The sequence below is a fragment of the Spermophilus citellus genome, assembly GCF_964194105.1.
Source record: "Spermophilus citellus genome assembly, chromosome: 9".
Classification (NCBI taxonomy): Eukaryota; Metazoa; Chordata; class Mammalia; order Rodentia; family Sciuridae; genus Spermophilus; species Spermophilus citellus.
This window is the reverse complement of record NC_138191.1, coordinates 119961710-119985265: the sequence shown is the minus strand read 5'-3', so window position 1 is coordinate 119985265 and position 23556 is coordinate 119961710. Positions and strand designations below refer to the sequence as shown.

At 55.8% G+C, this 23556-nt stretch overlaps 2 protein-coding genes across 8 annotated transcripts; one reads left to right on the top strand and one right to left on the bottom strand.

Annotated features, from left to right (window-relative positions):
- Nucleotides 1–4854: 4854 nt before the first annotated feature.
- Nucleotides 4855–11234, top strand: SYTL1 (synaptotagmin like 1). Its single transcript, XM_081308022.1, has 14 exons — nt 4855–4994; nt 6134–6282; nt 6494–6566; nt 6645–6690; nt 7347–7416; nt 7672–7772; nt 7927–8040; nt 8261–8433; nt 8740–8836; nt 9178–9336; nt 9658–9736; nt 9834–9933; nt 10685–10890; nt 11077–11234. The coding sequence occupies exons 1-14, from the start codon at nt 4861–4863 to the stop codon at nt 11214–11216; spliced, it is 1641 nt and encodes a 546-aa protein (XP_081164148.1). The 5' UTR covers nt 4855–4860; the 3' UTR covers nt 11217–11234.
- Nucleotides 11235–11348: 114 nt separating this feature from the next.
- MAP3K6 (mitogen-activated protein kinase kinase kinase 6) lies at nt 11349–22770 on the bottom strand. Of its 7 annotated transcripts, none has more exons than XM_081308015.1 (29): nt 22059–22770; nt 20661–20800; nt 20554–20577; nt 20098–20288; nt 19813–19981; nt 19335–19441; nt 18784–18954; nt 18572–18684; nt 18110–18174; nt 17638–17760; nt 17452–17559; nt 17281–17330; nt 17108–17203; nt 16890–16977; nt 16676–16809; nt 16228–16355; nt 15876–16012; nt 15435–15540; nt 14755–14912; nt 14464–14656; nt 14246–14384; nt 13773–13932; nt 13469–13645; nt 13091–13196; nt 12663–12825; nt 12467–12579; nt 12306–12379; nt 11986–12062; nt 11349–11774 (listed from the first exon to the last, which is right to left on the bottom strand). In XM_081308015.1, exons 1-29 carry the CDS (start codon nt 22399–22401, stop codon nt 11684–11686), a joined length of 3744 nt encoding a protein of 1247 aa, XP_081164141.1. In that variant the 5' UTR covers nt 22402–22770; the 3' UTR covers nt 11349–11683. The 7 variants fall into 7 exon arrangements, with proteins under 7 accessions (XP_081164141.1, XP_081164140.1, XP_081164139.1 ...); XM_081308014.1 differs by having other exon boundaries at nt 17638–17800; nt 18015–18174; nt 22059–22768; XM_081308013.1 differs by having other exon boundaries at nt 17452–17800; nt 18015–18174; nt 22059–22769.
- Between the last annotated feature and the right edge of the window lie 786 nt (nt 22771–23556).

The window sequence follows — 23556 nt, the reverse complement described above, 5'->3', positions numbered from 1 at the left end:
CTGCTCCATTCAGCCCAGCAAAAACTAGAATTTGCCTTGGGGCGACAGGATGTAAACGGGAGCCATAAAAATCATCACGGGCACTGCTGGAGGCATAGCTCAATGATAGAGTGCCTGCCTGGCACGCGTGAGGCCTGGGGTTCCATCCCAGCACCACACATGAACACACACACACAAACCAGTTAATGAGAGCTTACTACATACTAGGCCTTGAAATGAAGTACTGTGTTATTTATCCTCACAGCAGCCCTATAGGATGGGTGCTGTCATCACCATTTTACAGATGAAAAAAACAAGCACAGAAAAGTAAAGGGACATGGTCAAGGTTTTGGAGGTAGAAAGAGGAACCATGGTTCAAACCCAGCAGCCTGGCTCTAGAGCTTCCCCACCCCGCAAACCACCCCGAAGGTACATTAGCTAGAGCCCACGGAGTGAAAGTGGGGAGAGGCTGTTTCTCTGGAGGGCGAGTGCTGTGACCAAAAAGAGGGAAGAGTAGGAGCTGGAATTGGAAGCACTCCTCACAACAGTCCTGTAAGATGGCTGATCTTGTCCTCTACAATGAAAACAAGGCTGGCGGTAGAGCCCAGATCTGCTGGCCTCTAGGACACTGCCTCTTCCTTGGGGCATTGCCTGGAGACCAGCCAGAGGGCAGAGATAGTCATGGGGGGTCAGGGATGGCTGCCAAGACTTTATCAGCTAGGCAGGGAACACAAAAGGACCAGAGGTGTTGGAAGAACAGGAAGAAGAATCTAAGGTTCTAAGGGTATGTGTGACAAAGAACAGAGCCAGATTTACCATGGTAATCCTGAGGGTCACGCTGAGAGGGGTTGGACAGCCCACAATGGAGGGCAGTCTATCTTGGAAGGCAGGGAGACTTCGGTCAGCAAAAGTGCCAAAGGAGGCTGGACTGGTGATGGCTACTGGCACCTTCCAAACCTAAGGAATGACAAAAGTATGTTCAGAAAGGACCTCTGACATTGGGCTGGGGATGTGGCTCAAGCGGTAGTGCGCTCGCCTGGCATGCGTGCGGCCCGGGTTCGATCCTCAGCACCACATACCAACAAAGATGTTGTGTCCATCGAGAACTAAAAAAATAAATATTAAAAATTCTCTCTCTCTCTCCTCTCTCACTCTCTCTTTAAAAAAAAAAAAAAGAAGAAAGGACCTCTGACAGTTGGGCAATAAAGGGGTGGAAGGCCAGGTGGGGCTGCATGGAGACCAGAGGAGGAGGCTCCCAGAAAAGGCTGAGGAGGGGGGTGGGGTTGTGGCTCAGTGGTGGAGTGTTTGCCTAGCACATGTGAGGCACTGGGTTTGATCTTCAGTATCACATAAAAATAAAGATATTGTGTCCATCTACAATTAAATGTGTGTGTGTGTTTGTGCGTGTGTGTATGTGTGTGTGTGTGTATATATATATATATATATATTTTTTTTTTTTTTTTTTAAGAAAAAGAAAAGACTGAGCAGGGGCTGAGGCCAGGACAGCAGGAAGAAAGACAGAGACTAGCCAGGAGGGGACAGTGCCTGGAATGACAGGGGCAGCCTCTGGTGATGTAGGAAACCTGGGGGCCAGGGTGATCCTGAGGGTGGTGGGAGCCACTTACAGGAATGGGAACTTGGAAGGGGGGCTTCAGATGAGGAGGTCAAGCTAGGCATGGTGGCGAATACCTGTAATCCCAGCGGCTCAGGAGGCTGAAACAGGAGGATCATGAGTTCAAAGCCAGCCTCAGCAACTTAGTGAGGCCCTAAGCAACTTAGAGAGACCCTGTCTCTAAATAAAATATGAAAAAAGGGGGCTGGGGATGTGGCTCAAGCGGTAGCGCGCTCGCCTGGCATGCGTGCAGCCCGGGTTCGATCCTCAGCACCACATACAAACAAAGATGTTGTGTCCCCCGAGAACTAAAAAATAAATATTAAAATTCTCTCTCTCTCTCTCTCTCTCTCTCTCTCTCTCTCTCTCTCTCTCTCCCTCACTCTCTCTAAAAAAATAAATAAATAAATAAAATAAAGAGTGGTCAGGGAAGGCCACTCTGTCATCAGAGAAGATGGAATTTAAAAAAAAAAAATATGAAAAAGGGCTGGGGATGTAGCTCAGTGGTTAAGTGCCCCTAGGTTCAAACCCTGCTACCAAAACAACAAAAAACACAAGAGAGGTCATAGGCATCGGACTGTGTTGATGCCTGGCACCTACTACATGCCTGTTTATACCAGACCCTTTAATTTCTCTTATAGTAGGCTCCTTGCATGCTGCTATCTAATTTGCATAGGAGGAAATTGCAGCTCAGAGAGGTTAAGAGACCTGCTGAAGATCACACAGTGGCAGAGCAGGGACTCTGCTAAAGATTGTCTAACTTCAAAGTCTGCAATCCTTCCATTACCTCTGATTCTTAGAAAAGTGGCTAACATTGCTTTCAAAGTAATTTCCAATCAGCTCCTCCGTGGGCAAGATAGGTTGCTACCCATTAGTAAGACAGGTGAGTCAACTCTGCTGGGGCCAGGGCCTCCTTGAGTTACCAAGCGAGTCTACCATGGAGCTGGGGCTAAGTCCCAGGCTTGGCAGGCCCACCAAACCAGCTCTGGGTTCTCAAACTCAAGGCAGGCACACCCGGGAGCCGGTAGTCCAGGCCCGGTTTTGCACCAGGCCCTGCTGAGGTGTCTCCTCCTCCTCCCCCCACCCCTCTGGCTGGGGCAGCTGCTTGGCTGGGCAAGTCAGCCTTAGTCCCGTACTGCTCTTCTGATCCCTGAAACTCTGCTGCCAGAGGAGCCAGAGTCACCCAGGAAGGTGTCCTCCTGTGTTGGACCCCGACAGGTAACACCTCGGTGCCGGAGCCCTGCCAGTATCCTGAGGGGCAGGCACTGCCACCTGGTATCCTGGGCACCCTCTGGCACCTTGGGACCTTGAGGGTGGGGGAGGCAAGAGCAAGTCTGGGACTGGCCTGGCCAGGCAGATGGACCAATGGGTCTGTCCCATAGGTTGAAACAGCAGGGAGGACCATGTATTTGATTTGACTCTGGAAGGAGAGGGGACTTCAGGAAAGAGGACAAAATGGGCTTGGATGCCCATGGCCCAGCCCAGCAAACCTGTGGGACAAGGGCAGACTCAGTTATGCTAAATATCTCCCTCCTTCACACTCAGACACACACCTGGTGGCTCTGGGCCACCCGAGTACACATAACACAGCTGGGTCTTGAAGACAGCACAGGAGGAAATGCAGAGTGCACACACCCACACAGCACTGTCACCCAGAAAGTCACTGAACACACCAGACAATCTAGTCAGCCATGTAGTATCACGCAGCAACGTGACACACAGACACACACATAGACCCCACAGCACACAGACTTGGCCACCACGCCAGACCACACAGCTCCACAGTGAGACACAGAGATGGAAAGGCTCATGAGCAGCAGCCAACAGCTTGGGTACAGTAGAAGTTCAGGAAAACTGTCACTACTGAGGACACAGATATGCAGAAACCCCAGGCTCCCCAGGTGGGCATCAAGCGGAGAGCATTGCTCCACTTGGACACTGACTCACTTGGGAGGGGACAGGGTGCAGGAGGTGTCAGGCACAAGCCAGGACCTGCCTCTGAGCCGCCCTCTTCACATCTCAGCCCCACCTGGAGCCCTGGCATGGAATGGGTGGGGAGGAGAGGAGAAACCACCCTGTGGGTTCAGGCCATGACCGTGACTGAGTCTTGGGCCCCTTGCCATGTCCACATGCCCCTCAGCTAGGCAAATGTTTTCCTTCCGGAGTCACAGTGGTGCCTGGGCATGAGCTGCTTTGCCAGCCTAGGCCTCTGGCCAGATCCTGGGGTGGGAGCTGCGGGAGCCATGAGGCCCAAACAGAGGGGCCCAGGGACTCTGGACAAAAGGGCAGGGCTAGCAGCAGGGGCATCCCTGGGATGATGGCCTCAGTGGGAGTGGGTGCTGCGGTTACCTCGCGGGGAGGAAGTTAGGGGTGTAGGCTGGGGAGGAGGTTGCCTCAGACAGGAAGGCCAAATGGGCCAGGGCAGGGTGGAGGTGAAGGGTGGGGGAGCAGACCCAGGTTGGGAGGTTCCCCACGCAGGGGGATAAGCAGGTGTGTATACCTGCATGTGTGTGTGTGTGTGTGTGTGTGTGTGTGTGTGTAAGCGCACACATGCATTCCTAAGTGGGCAGGTGTATTTTTACATTTAATTAGCAAACACTTATCAGTTGCCTGTTGTATGCAAAGTACTGGCTTTGAGGGGCATGGTCTATCCCTAGCTTCAAGGAACTCACAGCCTAGTTGGATGGGTGATGTGTGTGGGATGTCCATGGGATTTTGTGGATATCCAAGGTCATGTGTTCCTTTCCCGACTCATTCTTGTATAGATGAACCCGTCTGGGTGGGCCTCAGTCTCCATCTGTGTGCACATGCTGTGTGCAGGGTTAGGAATGTGTGTTGCACAGTCCTCAGGCACAGGTCTGTGTCTGTGTCTACACAAGTCCCTTCATGGGGGAATAGGTGTGTGTGTGCCTGTCATTATCAGCTGTCAATGTGCATGTGTGACTAGATATCTGTGCCCACATGGATCAGTGTGTGTGTGACCTCTGTGGTTCTCTACCTCTAGAGGTGTGTACATGTGTCTCCACACACTCCTTTGAGTGTGTCTGTTTTCATGGCCATGAACACCCTCAAGTCACCTTGACCCCACCCTTCCTGGGATTGTACATGCTGCCTGGGCATATATTTGGAGAGAAAAGGGCAATTAGTTCCAGGATGCGCTATGGATTTGGAAAGAGGTTGATCTTAACCTTGGTCTGCCCCTAGGAAGCCACGTGAGCCCAGCTGGGGTGCAGCCCCAGCCGATGCCCCAGTGGGCCACCCTCTCTCCCATGGCACATGGACCAGAGCCTGAAGCCGAGGGACTTTTGGACCTCAGCTTCCTGACAGAGGAGGAACAGAAGACTATTGCTGAAGTCCTCAAACGAGATGCCCACCTGCGCCAGCTGGAGGAGGGGCGGGTCAGGTGAGGCAGGGGCAGCCACCAGCCAGGAGGAAGGGGCCTCAGGCACTTAGAGGCTCTCATAGCCCCAACTCTGCTCCCTACCTGCATGCTGCCATCAGATGTCTAAGCCACTCTTTGTGTTGCCCTTTGGTTCCCTCTGCCCTTGGCCAGCTCAGGGACCATCACCTCTCCCAGAGTAGCTGAACCAGCCCCCTCACCAGCCTTCCTGCCTCCAGAAGTGCCTCTTCCAGCCACCCACCTTGAGCTGAAGCTCCTATCCTTAATAACCTCTTGCAAACGCCCCTGGCCCCCAGCACCTCGGGTCAAATACAATCTCCTAAGCATAGACCATGAGGCCTCTCCAATTGACCCTTGCCAGCCTCCCTCATCCCATCTTTTCCCATAAGTCCCACCCGACACAAATACACAGTATCCTCTGCAGAAGTGCAGGTGTTCCCCAGATCCTGACAACACCCTGCTTCTCCAAGTCTAAGCTATGTGGCTTCTTCAGAAGAGCACAGTGGCAGAGGAGCATGGGAGTGACAAGTGTTTGAGGAGAGATACTTCCTAGATATGTAACCGTGGGTAACTTACCTGACCCTGAGCACCAGTCTCCTCATCTGTAAAATGGGGCTATGGAGTCTTCTCTTAGAAAAAATATGCAAGTATGGTCCTCAGTAACCACTTAATGAATAACAGTTACTACCCTTCTCTACCCAGAGAACTCCAATTTGTCCTTTAAGAAGGAATTCAAGGGCTGGGGCTGGGGCTCAGTGGTAGCGCACTTGCCTGGCATGTGTGAGGCACTGGGTTTGATTTTCATCTCCACATATTAATAAACAAAATAAAGGTCTATCAACATCTAAAAAATATATATTAAAAAAAAGAAGGAATTCAAATGTCACCTCTGCTGGGAACCCCTCTGAGAGAGCTGGTCACAGAGAGGAGACTCTTCTTACATTTATCACTGCATCTACCTCACCATATTGTACTTGTCTAGTCTGGATTTGGTTTCCCCAGAGGCCTGAGCTCCTCCAGAGCAGGGGTCAAGTCTGATTTGCTATTGAGTCCCTGGTCCCTGGTAAAGAGCTGCTACAGAGTGGAAGGCAGAAAGGTTGGCTGGGTGAGGAGTGACATCCATGCCCTCTCCTATCCTCCAGCAAACTCCGGGCCTCACTGGCAGACCCTGGGCAGCTGAAGATCCTGACAGGTGACTGGTTCCAGGAAGCACGCTCCCAGCGGCACCACCATGCCCACTTCGGCTCTGACCTTGTCCGAGCCTCTATTCGCAGGAAGAAGTGCTCCAGGGGTGAGAGAGGGTCCTGCCTTCTGCAGTCCAGGCTGTATGTGGACAGAGAGGCCCCTTGGGCTCCAGTCCAGATTTCCTCTAATACTGTGTGTCTTGGGTGGGCACTGCCCCTCCATGGCCTGTGGGAGGTGGGTGGGCATTTCAGGGGGCCTCTCTGTGGGTCACAGACTTTATGAGAATGGAGCTCACAGAACTTCTCACCTGGGCCCAGGAGAACAGGTTCTGGGCAGTGATGGGGAGGCTGAGGCTGCCGGGAAAGAGACTGAAGAGGAGCCAGAACTCAGGTGAGGAGGTGTCACAGAGAGGAGAAGTGACTGGTAGTTGCTCAATCCCTTCTGAAAACCACCTCTCCTTCCTCCTAGGCTCCCCATAGAACAGGTCCCTCCAGAGAGGCTCAGTGAGACACAGGTGAGCATGGAATGACTGAGCATTATAATAGTGCACAGTGCCTGAGAGGGGAGGCAAGTGTGCTGGGGAAGAAGCCCCCAAGTCAGGAGACCTTGGACACATCCTTCCCTGCTCTGGGTCTCAGCATCTTCCTTGGTAAAATGGTATGGACCGGCTATTAACAATGGGTGGCACAGCCAGGTCCAGTGGCACACACCTGTAATCTCAGAGACAGGAGGCTGAGGCAGGAAGATTGCAAGTTTGAGGCCAGTCTTAGCAACTTATCAAGGCTCTAAGCAATTTAGTGAGACACTGTCTCAAAATTTAAAAAGGGCTGGGGACTTAGGTCAGTGGTCAAGCTTCAATGAGTTCAATCCTCAGTACCAAAAAGAAGGAAGGTAGAAGGGACAGGACTGGGTGAGTCCACAGACTCAGGTACTACTGCCCCCAACACCAGAACCTGGGAGCAGGCAGAGCCATCCGGAGGGGCAGGCCCCAGGATGTGAGGGTGGGAAGTACCGGCCTGACTGGTCCTGCAGGGAGTTGCCAACCTGAGGGCTGCCCTAAATCTGAAGCTGGGGTAGCCAGGCTGGAGTCTCTGATATTTGACCCCTGTATGACTTTTGGCTCCTTCTTATTTAGTCCCCACTGTGACCTCTGCTGCTTGCTTTCTTCAGGGACCTGAAGTCCCTTCACCGTATGCCCCCTCAAAGGCGTCAGATCATCAGGAGGCCCAGGCCCAGGGAGGTAAGTGGGAGCCTGTGTTGAGGAGAACAGAGCTTATGGGGTTCAGAGGCAGCTCGTAGTCACCCCAATTACCAGGTTCACCTTCCACCCCGGCAGTCCCCCTCTGCGCTGGGACCCCTGTGGCCTCCTGGGCGACCCCTGGGTAGCACTGGGAACAGAGTCTGCAGGTCACCGGGGCTGTGAACCAGCCCCTTCAGACCGTTTGCTCAGGGCGGGCAAGACAGGGGCTCACTCAGCAGCTGGTGCCTCACCCAGCCCCTGGCCGAGGGGGCGTGCAGGTGGACGCGGAGGAAACTGGCCTGGCGTGGAAGCCCTCGCCGCAGGCGGAGAAGGAGCCGCCGCCCCCGCCAGCTCAGGTAGGCGGGAGCGGCTCGCGGTTGTTCTCAAGACCCGGAGCGGACTCCGGGCTGGCAGTGCTCCTGCCCCGGGCAGCGAGCCGTCGGAGACCCCGCCCTGGCGAGGGAGGCGCGGGGAAGAAGGGGGCGCCCGGGTCACTTCACCCCTCTCCAGACCGAGATGGCATCCGAGATCCTGCAGAACGGGGAGGAGGATCCGGGGCGCGGCCCCTCACTCGACCGCATGCTCAGCAGCAGCTCCTCTGTGTCCAGCCTCAGCTCCTCCACGGTGAGGGGGAGGGCCTGGGGTGCCTCTCCCCCACTCATATCCCGAGCTAGCCCCTGCCTGACCCTCCCTCACCCCGGGACCTGACACGCCAGCCCGCAGGCAAGCCACCCCGAGGTGACTTTCCCCTCTTCCCTCGCTTCCCGCTCCATGCCCCCTGGGAACCCCCTGCGCTGCCCCAGCCCCGACGCGGCCCGGTCCCTGACACTCACCCCTTCCACAGCTGAGCAGCAGCCAGATGAGCCTGTCGGGGGAGGTGGAGGCGGGCGCCGTGCAGGTGCAGGTGCGCGGCTCTGTGCACTTCGCGCTGCACTTCGAACCCGGTGCCTCCGAGCTGCGCGTGCACGTGATCCAATGTCAGGGCCTGGCTGCCGCCCGGCGCGGCCGCTCGGACCCGTGAGTGACGGGCCGCCCCAGGTGGGGAATGGGGCGGCGGGGGGTACCCCGGGCAGGGCCGGCGCTCCAAGGGGCCGCTCTCACAGCTCAGCCCACCATCAACTGTCCTTGGCCTCGGTTTACTCAAATTCAAAACGGGAACGACAGTTAGGGGGAGGCATAAGGACTGAGATCATTTCTATAAATCAGCAAGAGGCCAGGCACACAAATGCTGTGTCCCAGGTGGTGGCTGGGGAAGCCGCCAAAGAAGGGTAGAGGCCCTGGAGGGCCCTTGCTTACCTCTGGCTCTCGCCTCCCTCGCCCCAGCTACGTCAAAAGCTACCTCCTCCCAGATAAACAGAGCAAGCGCAAGACGGCGGTGAAGAAGAGGAATCTGAATCCGGTCTTCAACGAGACTCTCCGGGTGAGGCTGCGACGAGGGTGCCACTAATTAACAGGGTGCCCCTTCCTGCGGGCAGGATGGCAGGGCCTGCCAGTTTCGACCTTGCGGGTCTTTCCACTCCTCCATTCTGCGAGAGGAACGGCAGGGAAACCGCCTTCCCCAGAGTGTCAGTTTGTGCTGGGCCTAGGGCTAGTCCAGACTCCCACAGTGCCCTCGGGGCTCCCCAGAGCTCCACCCTGTGTAAAGCACGGTAGATCCAGCTTAGTCAACACTCCAGCAACCCGGTGCCGATGCCGGTGCCGATGCCGGTGCCGATGCCGGGCCGCCCGCGGGGCTCCACTAAAGCGCACTCCTGTCCCCAGTACTCCATCCCGCAGGCCGAGCTCTCGGGCCGCGTCTTGAGCCTGTCGGTGTGGCACCGGGAAAGCCTGGGTCGCAACATCTTCCTGGGCGAAGTCGAAGTGCCCTTGGACACGTGGAACTGGGACTCGGAGCCTACCTGGCTCCCCCTGCAACCCCGAGTAAGCCAGGCCTGCGCGGGGAGACCCACGGCACAGAGCTCACGTTACCCCACGGTCTACCCCCCTCCTGCCCCGTCCCCTCAGCCCTGGCCTCATACAGAGCCTCCCTTCCGACAGACACCCTAACCGCCCCGGGCAGGGCAGGCGGGCCACGCCCCTTCGCAAGGGGGAGTCGGGTGTTTGCAACCCTCCAGCCCCTCGTAGAAGCCCCGCCCCTATCACCTGGCCCCGGCTAACCCCACTCTCTCAGTGTCTGGAGACGTCACTCCTTCATCTCTTTCCCCTGGCCCCACTCCCCCACACCCCCTCTGACTCTTGCAGGTGCCCCCCTCTCCCGATGACCTTCCCAGCCGCGGGCTGCTCTCCCTATCCCTCAAGTACGTCCCTGCCGGCTCTGAGGGTGAGTGACCGCCCCAGGAGAGGCCAAGCTGGACCCGCCTGGGAGGCGGGAGATCCCTGAGCCATGAGGAGGTGGCCTGAGCCGAGCCCTTCCGCAGGCGCGGGACTGCCTGAGAGCGGGGAGCTGCACTTCTGGGTGAAGGAAGCTCAGGACCTCATCCCGCTGCGCTCAGGATCCCTGGATACGTACATTCAATGGTGAGCGGCACTGCGACTTGGACTTCGCTGCTTCACTTTGGCTCCAACCTCGGATCAGCCTCTACCTTCGACCCCTGATCAGTCAGCCTCGGTTGTGATCACCGAGCAGGGGTGAAGGGGACGGCTGGAGCAAAGGCCAGGAAAGTTGAAGATGCCTGAGGAGCTGCATTTCAGGGTGACTGTTGCCTTCAGAGCTGACTGGGGAGCTAAGCCGAGGCTACTGGGGCACCTCCATGGAGAACTTGGAAGGCCTCTCTGTGGGGCTTGGTCCTGAATTGTAGTTCAGTGGTTCTCAAAATATTCTGGGGGATCTCTAGGGGCCTTCTAGGTGCTCTCCCACCTTCAGAGAGTGAAATGGAGGTAGGTTCATCAGATTCTGTATTTTTTTTCAATTGTTACAAGCAATATTTTATTTTGCAGAAAGGGCTCCAAGGCTTTGAAAATTTTCAAACTAATTTGGTGAGGGTGGTGGAGGGATCAACAGGGAGCCAGAGAAGGTCACTGAGCCAAGGAGTAGCAGAATTGCATTTCAGAGACCACTCTGGGATCCTGTGAACAGAAGTTATAAACTTAAAGGCAGGAGACCTGGTGCAAAGACGGCCCCAGGGCAGCACAGGCTTGGAGGGCAGGTCTCAAGCAGGAGCCAGGGGACATGGACATATGTGAAGGAGAATAGGTACAACTCCATGATTGGTTATCTCTAAAGAGTGTGAGGGGTTGGTGACCTGATGCCAGCCTACTTCCCCCACAGCTCAGTGCTGCCTGATGACAGCCGGGCCAGCCGACAGCGTACAAGGGTGGTTCGACGCAGCCTCAGTCCAGTATTCAACCACACCATGGTTTACGATGGCTTTGGGCCTGCTGACCTGCGCCAAGCCTGTGCTGAGCTTTCCCTCTGGGACCACGGGGCCCTGACTAATCGCCAGCTGGGGGGGACACGCCTCAGCCTAGGTACTGGTAAGTAGAGCAGGGCCCTAAGGGGAGCCAAATTGGGAAGCAGGAGCTCAATGCTTGGCCTTGGGCACTTCTCTGCTCTTTCCTGGTGACTAGGTACTTTGCATAATTTGGGACCAGGCAAGTGTTTCCTGGGACATGAGATGTCTAAGGTGACCATGCCTTTCACTCTTGCCCGGGAACATTTAGGTAGCAGCTATGGGCTCCAGGTACCCTGGATGGATTCCACACCTGAGGAGAAGCAGCTGTGGCAGACACTCCTGGAGCGGCCATGTGAATGGGTGGATGGCCTTCTACCCCTCAGAACCAACCTGGTCCCCAGGGCATAGCCCCATCAAATCTCTCTCTCTCTGGACTCCCCTCTCAGAGCCCACCCTTGGTTAGAGTCTATTAACAAAAGCCTGTTCTAAGGACAATTGGGGCTGATGTCTGCTGGTGAGTGGTGGTTACAGTAATAAGGTGTTAGCAGAAAAGATCCAGATAGATGAAAGGGGTGAGATTAAGGAATCTCAGATTCAAACACAAAGACCTCGAGGGGCTGCTCCCAGGACACCCACCATGCACCTCCAAAGTTGCCGAGACAGGAGTATGAAAGTGTTCTGTTTAATAGTCTTTGGTTGTGCTTGTGCTTGGATGCCTCCGTAGTTTGCTCCCCCCACCAGTGCTAGGTCTGGGCACTACCCTGCCCCATTTGCCTGGTCTTCTGCTCTTGCCCCTGGTCCTGCGCAGGTATGTCAGAGGCTGCTCAAGTCTTCTCTGTCCATCTGTCCATGGGTCTTTTCTGCCTCTGATGCCTTCATTCAGCCTCCCAGGGTCCAGGGGTAACTGGTGCAGATCCTGCTCGCTGTGCCAAAATGCCTCTCCAGATGCGGCATACCATCCCTCCCCTGGGGATAGCAGGCTCAATGTGGCTCAGTCAGAAGAAGGCCCCAGCTCTCTCTGGTACCCACTATCTGCCCAATGCTCCATCTGTCCCCAGGGACCCCTGGAACCCCTGTGATTCCCAGGGAGGAACTTAGGGAGGACTACAGGTAGGGATCAGGATCTGGCCAGCATAAGGCCATGTGTGTTGTTTACCCCTGGAGGCCCAGGATGTACCTGATGCCGGTATAGAGGAGGTCATCTCGAGTGGCACAGGTGAGCAGGGCACGGAGGGTGAAACTGTGGTTCAGCAGCTGTTTGTGGACAAAGACCCAAAGAAATATGGAGAGATAAAACTACAGGAAGTTATGTCCAGAGACCTAGGTACTAGATTGTTCTATCAAAATGCTAAAGTGGATCATACCCCTTTCTGGCCCTCATTTTCCCCATCATATATACAATGGAAGGAAAACACTTCCAGCCTTAAGAACAGGGAAAAGTGAGAAGAGATGGACTACTGGTTGTGGGGTCAGGGATAATCAGCATGTTCCCCTCACCATTTGGATGGTGCCTGAATCCACCTTTAGCCCCTGTAACCACTGCACCAAGCCCTGGTCCTTTGGGAGGGCATCTGTCAAGAAGTCAGGTGAGATGATGAGCCTCCTGCTAAAGACTTCCTCACACCCACCAGTAGTGTCCTCCAGCCAGGTCCACTCACCTGGGGGCTCTGAGATGAGGGCATAGGTCCTGGCCTCTGCATTCACCCGATGTAGAGTCTGGTATATCAGGGCCTGGCACTCCCGTTCCTTCTCTGCCAGGACCTCCCGAAGTCTGTGGAGGGCAGGAGAGCAGAATGGAATGGTAAGTGGGTTGAAGCTGACACAGATTCTATGTGCCCTTCCAAGGGGACTTACCTGTCAGTCTCTGCCCGCAAGAGGCCCAGCTGTACTATCAGAGGAGGCGTGCCTTGCTCTCCTTCTGTGAGTCCACTACTCCGCAAGACAGGAGATTCTTGTTGCTTCTGCTGAGACTCCCCTTCTTTACTCAATTCCCCTGAGACTTCCTTCTTCTCTACCTCTGCCAATCCAAGTGGGGTGAGCTCAAGCAGTAGAAAGTCACCCCTTTAGGACCCCCAGATCCCACGGCAGGGGAATTAAGGGAGAGCACCCAGCTCTGGATAGTGACCAAGTGAGGCCAGTCTGGGAGATGTCCATTATGCACTCCTAGACGGGTTCCTTCCCACCTCCCTGAGCCTGGTCCCTGCCAGCCTCATTATGTATTTGCCACGCCTCCAAGGGACACACCCTCGCCCGCAGGCTGGCAGGCTCCAGCCCACTCCTACCGGGGTCCAGCACCGCCAAGGCTGCCCGCACAGCGCGGCTGAGCAGTGAGTCCAGCGCGAACATCCAGTGTGGGCGGATCTGGCGCCTGCGGAGGATCTGCTTCACCTGAAGAGGGAGGGAGGGCGCAACTGAGAAGCTGAGCCTCAACTGGAGCTGAAGCTTGAGTTGGAAAGGCCTAGAAACTCTAGGCAAGGGACGTGGGAGGACTTGATGTCAAGGGATGGGCTGGGAAGCAGGGCTGGGAAGCAGGGCTGGGCAGACAGCCGCCTCCACGGAAGAGACTTATAATCCTGGAACATCAAGTCCTTTCAATTACCTAACACAGGGAGCTCACTACCTATTATTGGGCAGCCCTAACTGCAAGGAAGCCCCCTCACCGCATCTGGGAAGGCGAAGAGCGGTCCATTCAGAAGTGTAGACCCAAGGCCCTGCGCCCGCAGAAGCGCTTGCAGCGCCCGCAGCTCCTGGGCCAGCTGCCGACGATTGGGAGTATGGATGTGTGCCCCCAGGCAGCGGAGCAGATGTTCCACATGATTCCTGCTCAGTCGGGAACCCTGAGAGGGAGCAAGGGGTCGGTCCGCGGGTCCCACTCCAGCTAAAGAGTTTCTGGGGGTGAGGGAGAGGCCAGCAACAGTCCTGTCCATTCACCACCACCAGGGGTCGCTGGGGCGGGCCGCCCACCTGTTCCTGCTCCAGGCACAGATTCTCGGCGAGCGTTGGCAGCTCCTGTTCCAGCACCTCGGCCAGCATGGCTCGGCGCTTGCTCTCCTGATGTAGCAGGCTCAGCCCTGAACTCTCTTCCGGGGAAGTAGGCTCCTCGACCCCAGGCTCCTCCGGTACCCTGGGCGCAATGGAGAGCAGCTGATGGAGGGTGGACAACACCATCCAGCCTCCAGGTTTGAATCCTGGCTCTTTCACTTTTATGCCTACCTCTCAGGGACAGATAACAAGAGAAAAGCCCGGAGCTGGGGCAGGAGTAGGGGAATCACAACTTAGAACATCGGACAGGGCACAGATGGGCACCAGATACCATGCAAGTGGTCAAGGTGTCCAGGCCAAAAGCCCAAGGAGGGCATTTTCTGGAGGGAGTAGAATGACAAACCCAGGTGAAGGAAACCGGAACCCACTCTAGGATGGGGATGGTAGATTCTTACCGGAGCTGGCTGGTGTCCCCATAACTGAGACAGCGTTTTGGGGGGCTGGGTGGGTGCTGAGAGGGTGCCTGAGGCTGCGGGAATGTCTGGGACTGAGTGGTGGGGTCAGCCGAAGGAATGGGACTGGCTGCAGGGGCATCTGAAGGAGGGACAAGCTGTCAACCCTCTCACCTTCACAGCTCCCTCCAGTATGCTCACTCCCTCAACAACCACAATACCTGAGGGCCGAGGAGCATGATGGGGGGAGGCAGGGCTGCGGCTCCTCTTCCCAGGCTGCAGGAAGGGATCCCCCAGCAGTGCTTGAGCACTGGCTCGGAGATGGGGGTCTGGCTCAAATGTTCTGAGGAGGAAGGCTTGGGCCTCAGCTGACAGAGAACTGGGCATTGGCGGGTGTACCTTGTACATGCCCACCTAGCAGGAGTTAGGGAGAACAAATAAGAGTTAAGATTAAAGGTGTTCAAGGACCAGTTCCACCCAAACTCCATGGCCAGGCCCCAAGGGGGGCTCACCTGAAACATGGCAGCCTGTGGGCTCCCTAGCTCATGGAAGGGTGGGCGACCTGTGGCCATCTCAATTACAGTGCAGCCCAACGACCAGATGTCAGCTGCCTTCCCATATCCTCGTGGGCCCTGGTCAATGATTTCTGGGGCCATATACTGCAGGGTTCCTAGGATAGGAGCATGAGCACCAATGCTCATCCAAGCATTATCACAGGGATGGGGAGACTCCAGCACCCTCTGGCCACCTGCACCTACGCTGAACCTATCCTCAAAATAGTTCCCATCACCTACCTCGATCATCAAACATCTATCCTGAGTTCCATCAGCCAATCTGTTACCTACCAAAGCTTCCAGTGTTCACACAAGGCTTCATCATCTTGGACTTCATCACCCACAGGAGAGTTCCATCATGCATTCCATCCCCCCTGAACTCTACCACCTACTCTGACCCCCAACATCCACCTTGGCCTGAACTGATACCCCAGAACTCCATTTTAAGTGGCTAAACTCAATGGAATCAGTTTTCCAAACTCCAGTTCGAGATTCTATCACCTCACCACTGGCCCAATGCCTGTCCTAAATTCCATCCTCCATTAGAACTCTAACTCCAAGTCCAAGAGAAACCATGTTCCCTAGAAGGCTCCAAGAGTTCTTCTTCATCCTGACTCATCACCCCACACCCTTGTTACCTGTGAAGGTCTCAGTACAGGGTGTGATGCCCGCCAGTCGTTTGGAGGTACCAAAGTCCGAAATTTTGAGCAGACCACTGAAGGTGTTGATGAGCACATTGTCCCCCTGATTGATGTAGACATTGTGCTTAGTGCCTACCTGAACTGGGCCCTGACACAACTGGACCTTCATCCTAGGATCCCCATTTCCTGGAGATCCCAGCCTGGCCTAGGATCTATCAACCTCTTCCCACTGCCCACACCATTTATAGGCCCCCCCCCCCGGGAGATATGAACTTTTCCTCTCAGATCAAGAGATCTGAGGCTCTTCTTTCTTTAAGGAACCTCCATAACTAATTCCACCCTTTGCAAATGTTCAAACCACTTTATATCCAAACCTTCAGCCTCTGGGACCATGTTTCCCCAAACCCAATAGAACAAGTGAGCAGCCACAAGGCTGACCTTGATGTCTCGGTGCACAATCCGATTGTCATGTAGATAGCTGAGTCCCTGCAAGATCTGGCGGGTGTAGAAACTGATAGTACTCTCGTTGTCCTTCAGGGGTCCCCACACTGACCTCAGCAAGGAGGAGAGGCTGCCTGGGCAAATAAGTGGGTAACAACAATGGTTACCACCCACATCTCTCTGCTCGAGGCCCAGACTCCATCACCCAACACTACTCCATCAGTGAATTATTGGCGACACTACCCACACACACTAGGGTTCATTTCCTCCTAGGGTTCTCCACCCCTGCCTTGCTCCATTCCATAACCCACACTTCAAGTTTCACTTTCATCCCACGCAGGGTAGGTACCTCCAGGCACTTCCTCCATGAAGATTTTGAGGTAGCCGCCCTGGCTGGCTGAACCCAGATAACGCACGATGTTCTTGTGGCGCAGGCGTTTGTGAAGAGCGATTTCTTCATGCAGAGGCTGAGAGAACCTGGGGGAGGTAGAGAAGAGAGGGATGGGATAGATTTGGGCAGAGACGCTCACCCTAGAGTGCACCACCAGACCACGCCCCCAGAACCAGCCCCTCCCACAACCCCCCTCCAACATTCCCCACCCACCTGGCCCTGCCCATAGACGCGCCCCCCAAACTTAGCCCCTCTGGTACCTACTCAGCCCGGCCCCAGGCTGCAGCCCGCCCTTTCAGGGCTCATGGAGCATTCAGCGTGGACCACTAGGTAGGTGTCTGCTCGGCCTGCCCACGCCTGCCCTTGCCATTCCTTAGCTGGTCCCCACCGCCGCACACACAAGTACCTGCTGTCCCGCTCCGGGATCTCCTTGATAGCGATGCGTACCCTCGTGTGCCGATCGCGGCCTGCGTACACTACACCATAAGTGCCTTTGCCCAGCACTAACCGTTCGCCAGTCTCCGTGTATTCATAATCAAACTGCAGAGTGTGGGGTGACCGGGGTTCACTAGGGCCTGCAGCCCTTCGCCCTCCTCAAGTCCCCAGTCCCACGTCCTCACCTCCAGCACCTCCCCTACACCCGCCGCCTCCTCCGCGGGCGCCGCAGAATCTGGATTCGTTGCCAAAGACTGGATCAAGCCGCAGAACCTGAAGACAGGTAGGAATTGTCCCCTCCTCTACCGGGAGCCCCTGGGGGACATCGTCTCTTCCTTTCCCTCACTCCCTCGGGCATTCCGGTTCTACAATATCCCGACCCGACCCGAGAGGCTGAGCGCACCACTGGCAGTGCCCTACGCTGGGGAAGCACAACTGGACGTCCTGAGCCGGTGGAAGAGCACAGAGGAAGCAGCAGCGCTCGTCCCGCTTGGAGGCGCTGAGAAAGGACGGAGAGGCCTGTGAGCGCCCGCTGCCCCGGAACGCCAGAGCCAGCCCGTCGCACCAGCTCCTCACCTGACTCCGCAGATGGAGGCCACTGGGAAGGTCCAGCTAGAGGGGTTGTCCTGCAAGAAAAAAGGGAGCGTAATGGGAGATGCTGGGTCAGGAGAGGAGTCCAGAGACCGGAGAAGAGCTCCAGGAAAAGGGTACATAGCGATTAGAAAAGGGACTCAAACCCGGGTTCACCTGGGTCTCAGGCTCCAGCAGCCTTAGGGTCACTGCCCTGACAGGGTCCATAGCCTGAAACTCAAGTCTTGCCGGCAGCAGGACTTTGTTCATCTCCAGGACCAGCACCTGCAGGCAGTGGAATTGAGGAGTCCCATCAGAATGGGTTTGATTCTCTCCCAGTTCCCTCATTCCCAAAGGCCTCACCAAACACTGGTCCCCCTTGGGAAAGGCTGTCGTGAATGGCTGGCAGGACTGTAGCAAGAAGTGGAGCCAGAAGTGTGCTCGACGCAGGGGTCCTCCAGAGGGCTCTGGTGTGGGTCTGAAGTGCTGATAGAGCAGGAAAGTTTCCATCACTGACACCAGGTACCTGCAGGTACAGCCTTGTCCTCAGTTCAGGCCAGCCATCACACCAGCACCACCAGGAACAGTAAAGTGACTTGAATGTAGCCAGAACATGGACACTAGGTGCCAATGCCACTGGCCTGAAAGTGGTTGGGGTCATATTCTGGAACTCAGGCTACAGTGCCAATGGACATGGGTACAGGAGATGACAGCTCAGGAATGTAGAAGGGGTCACCTACCATATGGGGGCATTGAGCTTATACAGCTGCTCTGCAGCCAGCACCACCTGGATGGGGTCATTTGTAAGGATCTGGGCTCCCAGGTAGAAACCTACGTCCCAGTAATACTGCATCTTCTCCACACAGCCTTTGCGGGCCAGCAGGCAGCCCAGCTTCATGCCTGGGGGGAAAGGGCACAGGCTTCATTAAATGTGGGTGTAGGTGTGGGTACGGCCCAAATGTGTGCCACACCATTCACATGGGCATGTGTGCAGCTAATAACATAGGTATGGGAAAAATAGTAGGCGTGGCAAGATCTCAGGTGGGATCTCAGGTGCAGGTAAGGGGTTGGACATAAGTAAATGTGGAATTCAGTGTGTAAACACAAATATGAACATGGGAACAGTTGTGGGCTCAAGGGACTCAAGGACTCCTGAGGGTCCAGGGCAGGTTTGAGGATGCAGTTATGGGTAATGGTACCAAAAAGGTATTAACTCAGCCCTAGCTTCTGCCCTGGACTCTCTCCTGCCCTGTCCTCAGGTCTCTCTGGGCACTGCTGTGTGGATGGTGGACTTCACCTATCAGCTGCAGTTCCTCAGAGTCCTCAAAGTGCTTCCCGGCCGCAATGAGGAGCACAGCAGCATTGATGCCAGAGTGCAAGCTGGGTTCCACATCAAAGGCTTTGCGATACCTGAGGCAGGGTGGGGGGCCACAGGGCTAGTCAGATGCCCACAGCACTGTCCCTCACCCTGCAAGCTCAGTTCTCTGTCCACTCTCTTGTACCCCTTACCAGTGATAGGCCTGCTCCCGGTACCCAGCATCCTGGAAGCCAGAGCTGAAGAACATGTCCTTGTAGACACGGCCACACATGCAGTACAGATCGGGTGCCATAGAGCCCTCACACTGAACCAGTGGCAGCAGCACATTCAGAGCTTTCTCCCTGTCCCCAGGCCTGTTCCTCCTAAGGGTGGGGAAAGATGGTCTGAGATCCTGTCTGATGACCCTGATGCACTCTGTCCAGGGATCCTAAATCCTAACAGCAGGGACCCTTTCAGGAGCCTGACAACCAAGACCACCAAATGGCACTGACCCTGGTCAGCACTGACCTCTCAAGAAGTAGTGACCCCGGGTGGAAGTGATTCCTAGATATAATGGCTCTAAGGAGCAGTGACCTTGGATAGCTGTAACCAGGTTGCAGTAACTAGAACAACAAGGACCTCTTGGCTGGTCAGCAAATTCCCTGAAGACCAGTGTCCCAGCCAGCAATGATCTTTACAAGCAGAGATCCAGGCCACAGAAACCGTCATGTGGCTCTGACCCAAGCCCTGATCCACCACTCACCGGTTGAGGGCAAATGTGTAGTGGAAGCAGACATTGTGTTGCTCAGCCACATCGCAGGTGGGCAAGGCCTGTAGGGTCTCCACCAGCTCGATGATGGCTGAGTAGTCCTGTGTAAGAGAACAGTAAGCACCAGCATGAGGAGCCTCCAGCCCTTCAGGAAAACTCTGAGCAAGGATCCTGTCCCACAGCTGACATCCCACTCCGACCCTCTGAACACTGCCCTCAAGCCCAGCAGGTATGCAGATTGGACCTCAAGTGGAAAGTCCACTGTGTGCTCCATGCTTTGTGTCCCCAAACTTAACAACTGCCCTGAGAGTCAGTGATATCATTTCACAAACAAGAAAACTGAGGCTCAGAGAGGTTAGAGAGTTTGCTTAAAGCCACCAGTGAACAAGAAGCACAGACAGGAACTAAACTTGGGTTTGTCTGACAACAAATGCCCCTCAGCTGACTGACTGCCCCTCAGAACATCTCACACCTGCACATCACGGTAGGAAAGCAGCAGGTTCATGATGATGTCAGGGCTCAGCAACTCCACACTGTCCAGTCTCCGCTGCAGACGAGCCAGCTCTTGCCGCAGCTGCTGCCCACTGAACCTCTCCCGAGCCTGCCGGATATTCTGCCGAATGGTCTCCCGGAAATAGCCACTGATGTCCAGGCCAGGGGAGGGAGGGAGAAAGAATGGTGGGCCTGTCCCTCAGCCACAGCCCACTGTACCCTCACCAGCCGCTTCCTGGTGTACCCTCTGAGAAGGCCCCATTACCAGGAGTCTGTAGGAGTGGCCTCCAGCAGGCGAGCAAGCCGGCATACCAGGGGAGTGAGCAGGGCCTCGGTGCCCACCCCAACCTGAACCAACCCATCAGCCAGGCCCCTCAGAAGGCCCACATCACCACATAGCACCCGACCAGTGGCTGTCACCACGTAGGGGATCAGTGTGTAGCTACCAGCACAATCCTGGTGGGAAGGAGACAGAAATCAGTGGAGGTCAGAGGTCAGCACAGTGTTATAGAGAGAGACAGGAAGGGGTCAGAGGTCAGTACCAAGTGAGGAACGGAATAGGAGGAAAGGGGCACATTTCATGAAAGGAGGCCATAGGGAACACAGGGTCACATGGATGTCAAGGGACTTTAGGGAGGTCAGAGGTAACTGAGGAGGCCAGGAAGACCAGTGGGGGTCAGAGGTCAAAGGGTACATCAGAATGAAGAATGGTTCTTCTCACCGAATTCTTCTGGAAAACATCCTCCTGCAGGAGGCAGACAAATATTAGTATTCTAGGAAGGCCTCACCCCAACCCTGCACCTGCCCCACCAGCCATGGGCCACCTACTCTGAGGGCCTGCAGGTCAGGGAGCTCGGCCTGGGAGCAGAGGAGCACGTTGTTGGTCATGCTGAAGCTCTCACGCACACCAAGGTGGTAGAATAGGGAGGGCTGTGCCAGGGAGTTGCTCACCTCCAGGACCACCACGTCTGCGGGCACAGAGGTGCAGGCTCTAAGTCTTGAAGCCCAGCTTGGTGGGGAAGTAGCCTGGGATGCACTGCAGCTGGGCTTGCCTTGCTGAGGGACCCCAGTCAGGTCCAGTTCTGCTCTGGGCCTGTTTCCCCTTTTATGGCCTCCCTACTGCATACACAGTACTGATACCTGTGGTGCTTCTGAGGGCTCACTAGGTACGACACTCACCCCACTGCTCAGAGCCTGCAATCACTGCCCAGAGAAGGGGGCCAGGCTGTGCTCCACCTCACAGCCTGTTCCAGGCTGTGTGGGAAGCAGGAGCTGTACACAGAAGTCCCATCCCTGATCCTCAACCTAGCCTCTTGAAAGCAGTCTGCACCATTGGCCTAAGTAGACAAAGCTGTGCCTGTATGTGTATATGTGTAGCTTACTGTGTCTTTGAATGACAAGTTTGTAGGGGCCCTTCTGAGTCAACATGGATGCGATTTGTGAGTCTATCCATGACTGTGTGTCTTTGTGTCTTCAAGGTCAGGTCAGTATTTGTTTTTAGGCTGCAATTTCTCTTAATCTTTTTGGTTATTTGGGCTGCAATTTCATGGACGTCCAGGAAGCACGGTTCCCGGACTCTTGGATGAACAAATAAGGACAGGAGACCTGGCATCCGGGTAGGCGGTAGAATTGCAGCCTCTGGCCCCGCTCCAGACTGTCCCTGTCCCTCCCATTCTCTCTTCGTTGTGTTGTCTTGAAACTAAGGCCCCTCGCCCAGAATCCAATCCTGATGGGTCCCTTCGCTTTCCTTTTCTCCTCTTTACCCCGATCCTTGGAAGTAGTATTGCTACGACCTCTAAATTCCGGCCCCGCACGAGGAGCCCTAGTCGAAGCTCCCCTCCCAGGATTCGCCCTCGAGAGCTTGGCACTTAGACCTCCGGAAGCAAGTCTCCAGCCGCCCACGCGCCACAGAACCGCCACCAAGCCCCCAGCCACGCCCCAGCCTCTCAGCCCCGCCCTAGCCCCGCCCCGCTCGCTAGGCCCGGCCCCTACTAAAGGGTTCTTAAGCGCCAACCCCAACCCTGGAACAGGGGCTGGATCCCTAAATCCAATTTAGGGTCTCCAGAGCCCCTAAATTCCACAACTTCCATAGCACCGCCTCAAATCCTTTAGGTTTAGTTCACCTTATGTCCCTAGACCCCGCCCCCAACTCGGCCACGCCCTGGACTCGCCGGCTCCGCCCCTTTCCCCGCCCAATATCCTAAGCCTCGCCCGCGTCGCGCTCACCCGCGTTGTAGAAGGAGTCCATCGCTGCCGTGTCTCCCAGGGCCAAGGTCTCAAAGGGCAGGCTGCGCAGCTGTGGCGGTGGCCGTGGCCCTGGGAGCTGCGCGCAAGCCTCGCGCAGGCAACGGAGAGGCAGCGGCTCCGCCTGGGTTCCCGCCCCAAGCTCCACCCCGGGCCGCGGCTCCCGGGTCAGCACGTAGACCACGCTGAGAGGCCGGATCCGAGCGCAGCTCCGGCCTGGTGGGGTAGCTAGCGGCCGGCTCCGGCTCAGCGCTTCGGCCAGCGGGTCCTGCCAGCAACTGCCCGCTCGCTCCAAGGTCCCGGACCCGGTGCACTGCCCCGCCATGCGAGGGCGCTCAGGCGCGGCGTGCCGGGTCCTGGGAAACTGGGGCAGGACACGAGGCTGGGGCGGTGGATCCAGGGATCTCGGGATTGGGAATCCAGTCGAGATTCGAGAATCTCCTACGGGATCCGGGGATCCGGAGATCAGTCGGACGTCCTGTTCCGGAAATCTGGAGTCCAGGGAGAAATTTGAGCTCAGACTTGCAAGGTCCTGAGGATCTGAAATCCGGGATTGAGTTCCGAGAATCTGGGGTACTCGGTGATCCGCAGCTCAGAGTTGCAGGGGAAACCCGGGAATCAGGCCGGCAGTGTTTGTCACCCAGACTTCTCAGGGGACCGCCGGCCGTCACTCTGTCCTGCCCTCACATGTAGGCCGGGCCCAGCCCTTTCCCTACCAGGAAAGCTCCACCCTCGGCCCTGGGGCAGCACCGCTCCCCAGCGGCTGGGGACGCGGCCTCTCCCTTCCCTTCTCTCCCGCCAGAACCTCTGATACTGGCCGCTTCCGGAACAGCTTGAGTCCTAGTGCACGCCAACCTCTATGGACTACTCACTGCAGGCACTCATGTGTGCCCAGGCCCAGGCTAGAGAACAAGCAAGATTTGCAGGCCCTGCTGTACAGATGTCTGTTGAATTAATGGTTCTCAAGTCATGGGGGTATGCAAAACACGATGAATAGTGGGTGTCCAGAATCCAGCCCTGGAATGGGGCTTGATGTCTGAGCTCTTGTCTGAGTGCTACTTTTCCCAGGACTTCATCAGCTATGGAGGCCTATTGATCTTTGACTTCTATCCAGAAGATGACAGTGAGGCCTGAGAAGCACCTTCTACTCTAAACATTTCTCTACTCATCCTTTGAAGAGAACCCTAGAAACCTCAGCCCTTTTTCTAACAGTGTCCCACCCTCACATCCCTAAGAATCTCTTTCTAATGTGAATTAGTGACTGAGACAACAAGCTGTGTAACCTCAGTGAACCTTGAAATCAGCAACTGAGGACTTGGAGGGGAAAAATAACTTGTGTAAGATCAGTTGGCTATATAACAGAATAGGGTGCAAACCTAGGACTGTCCAACTCTTAACTATTTGCTTCTGCCACTACTTGAAATGCTGTGGCATTGGGCGAATATACTGCTCAAAAAATGCTAGCTCAGTGGCTACTGTT

Excerpts from the sequence above, each read along its gene's own strand:
- MAP3K6 (XM_081308013.1), bottom strand. The coding sequence starts at position 22,401 with ATGGCGGGGCAGTGCACCGGGTCCGGGACCTTGGAGCGAGCGGGCAGT. Across the intron at positions 14,385-14,463 it reads TCATGCTCCTCGGCCCTCAG|ATGCCCCTGCAGCCAGTCCC; the intron begins GTATTGTGGTTG and ends TCCCTCCTTCAG. Across the intron at positions 13,646-13,772 it reads TGTGCCTGGAGCAGGAACAG|GGTTCCCGACTGAGCAGGAA; the intron begins GTGGGCGGCCCG and ends GCTCCCTCTCAG.
- SYTL1 (XM_081308022.1), top strand. The coding sequence starts at position 4,861 with ATGGCACATGGACCAGAGCCTGAAGCCGAGGGACTTTTGGACCTCAGC. Across the intron at positions 8,837-9,177 it reads TCTTCAACGAGACTCTCCGG|TACTCCATCCCGCAGGCCGA; the intron begins GTGAGGCTGCGA and ends TCCTGTCCCCAG. Across the intron at positions 10,891-11,076 it reads ACGCCTCAGCCTAGGTACTG|GTAGCAGCTATGGGCTCCAG; the intron begins GTAAGTAGAGCA and ends GGGAACATTTAG.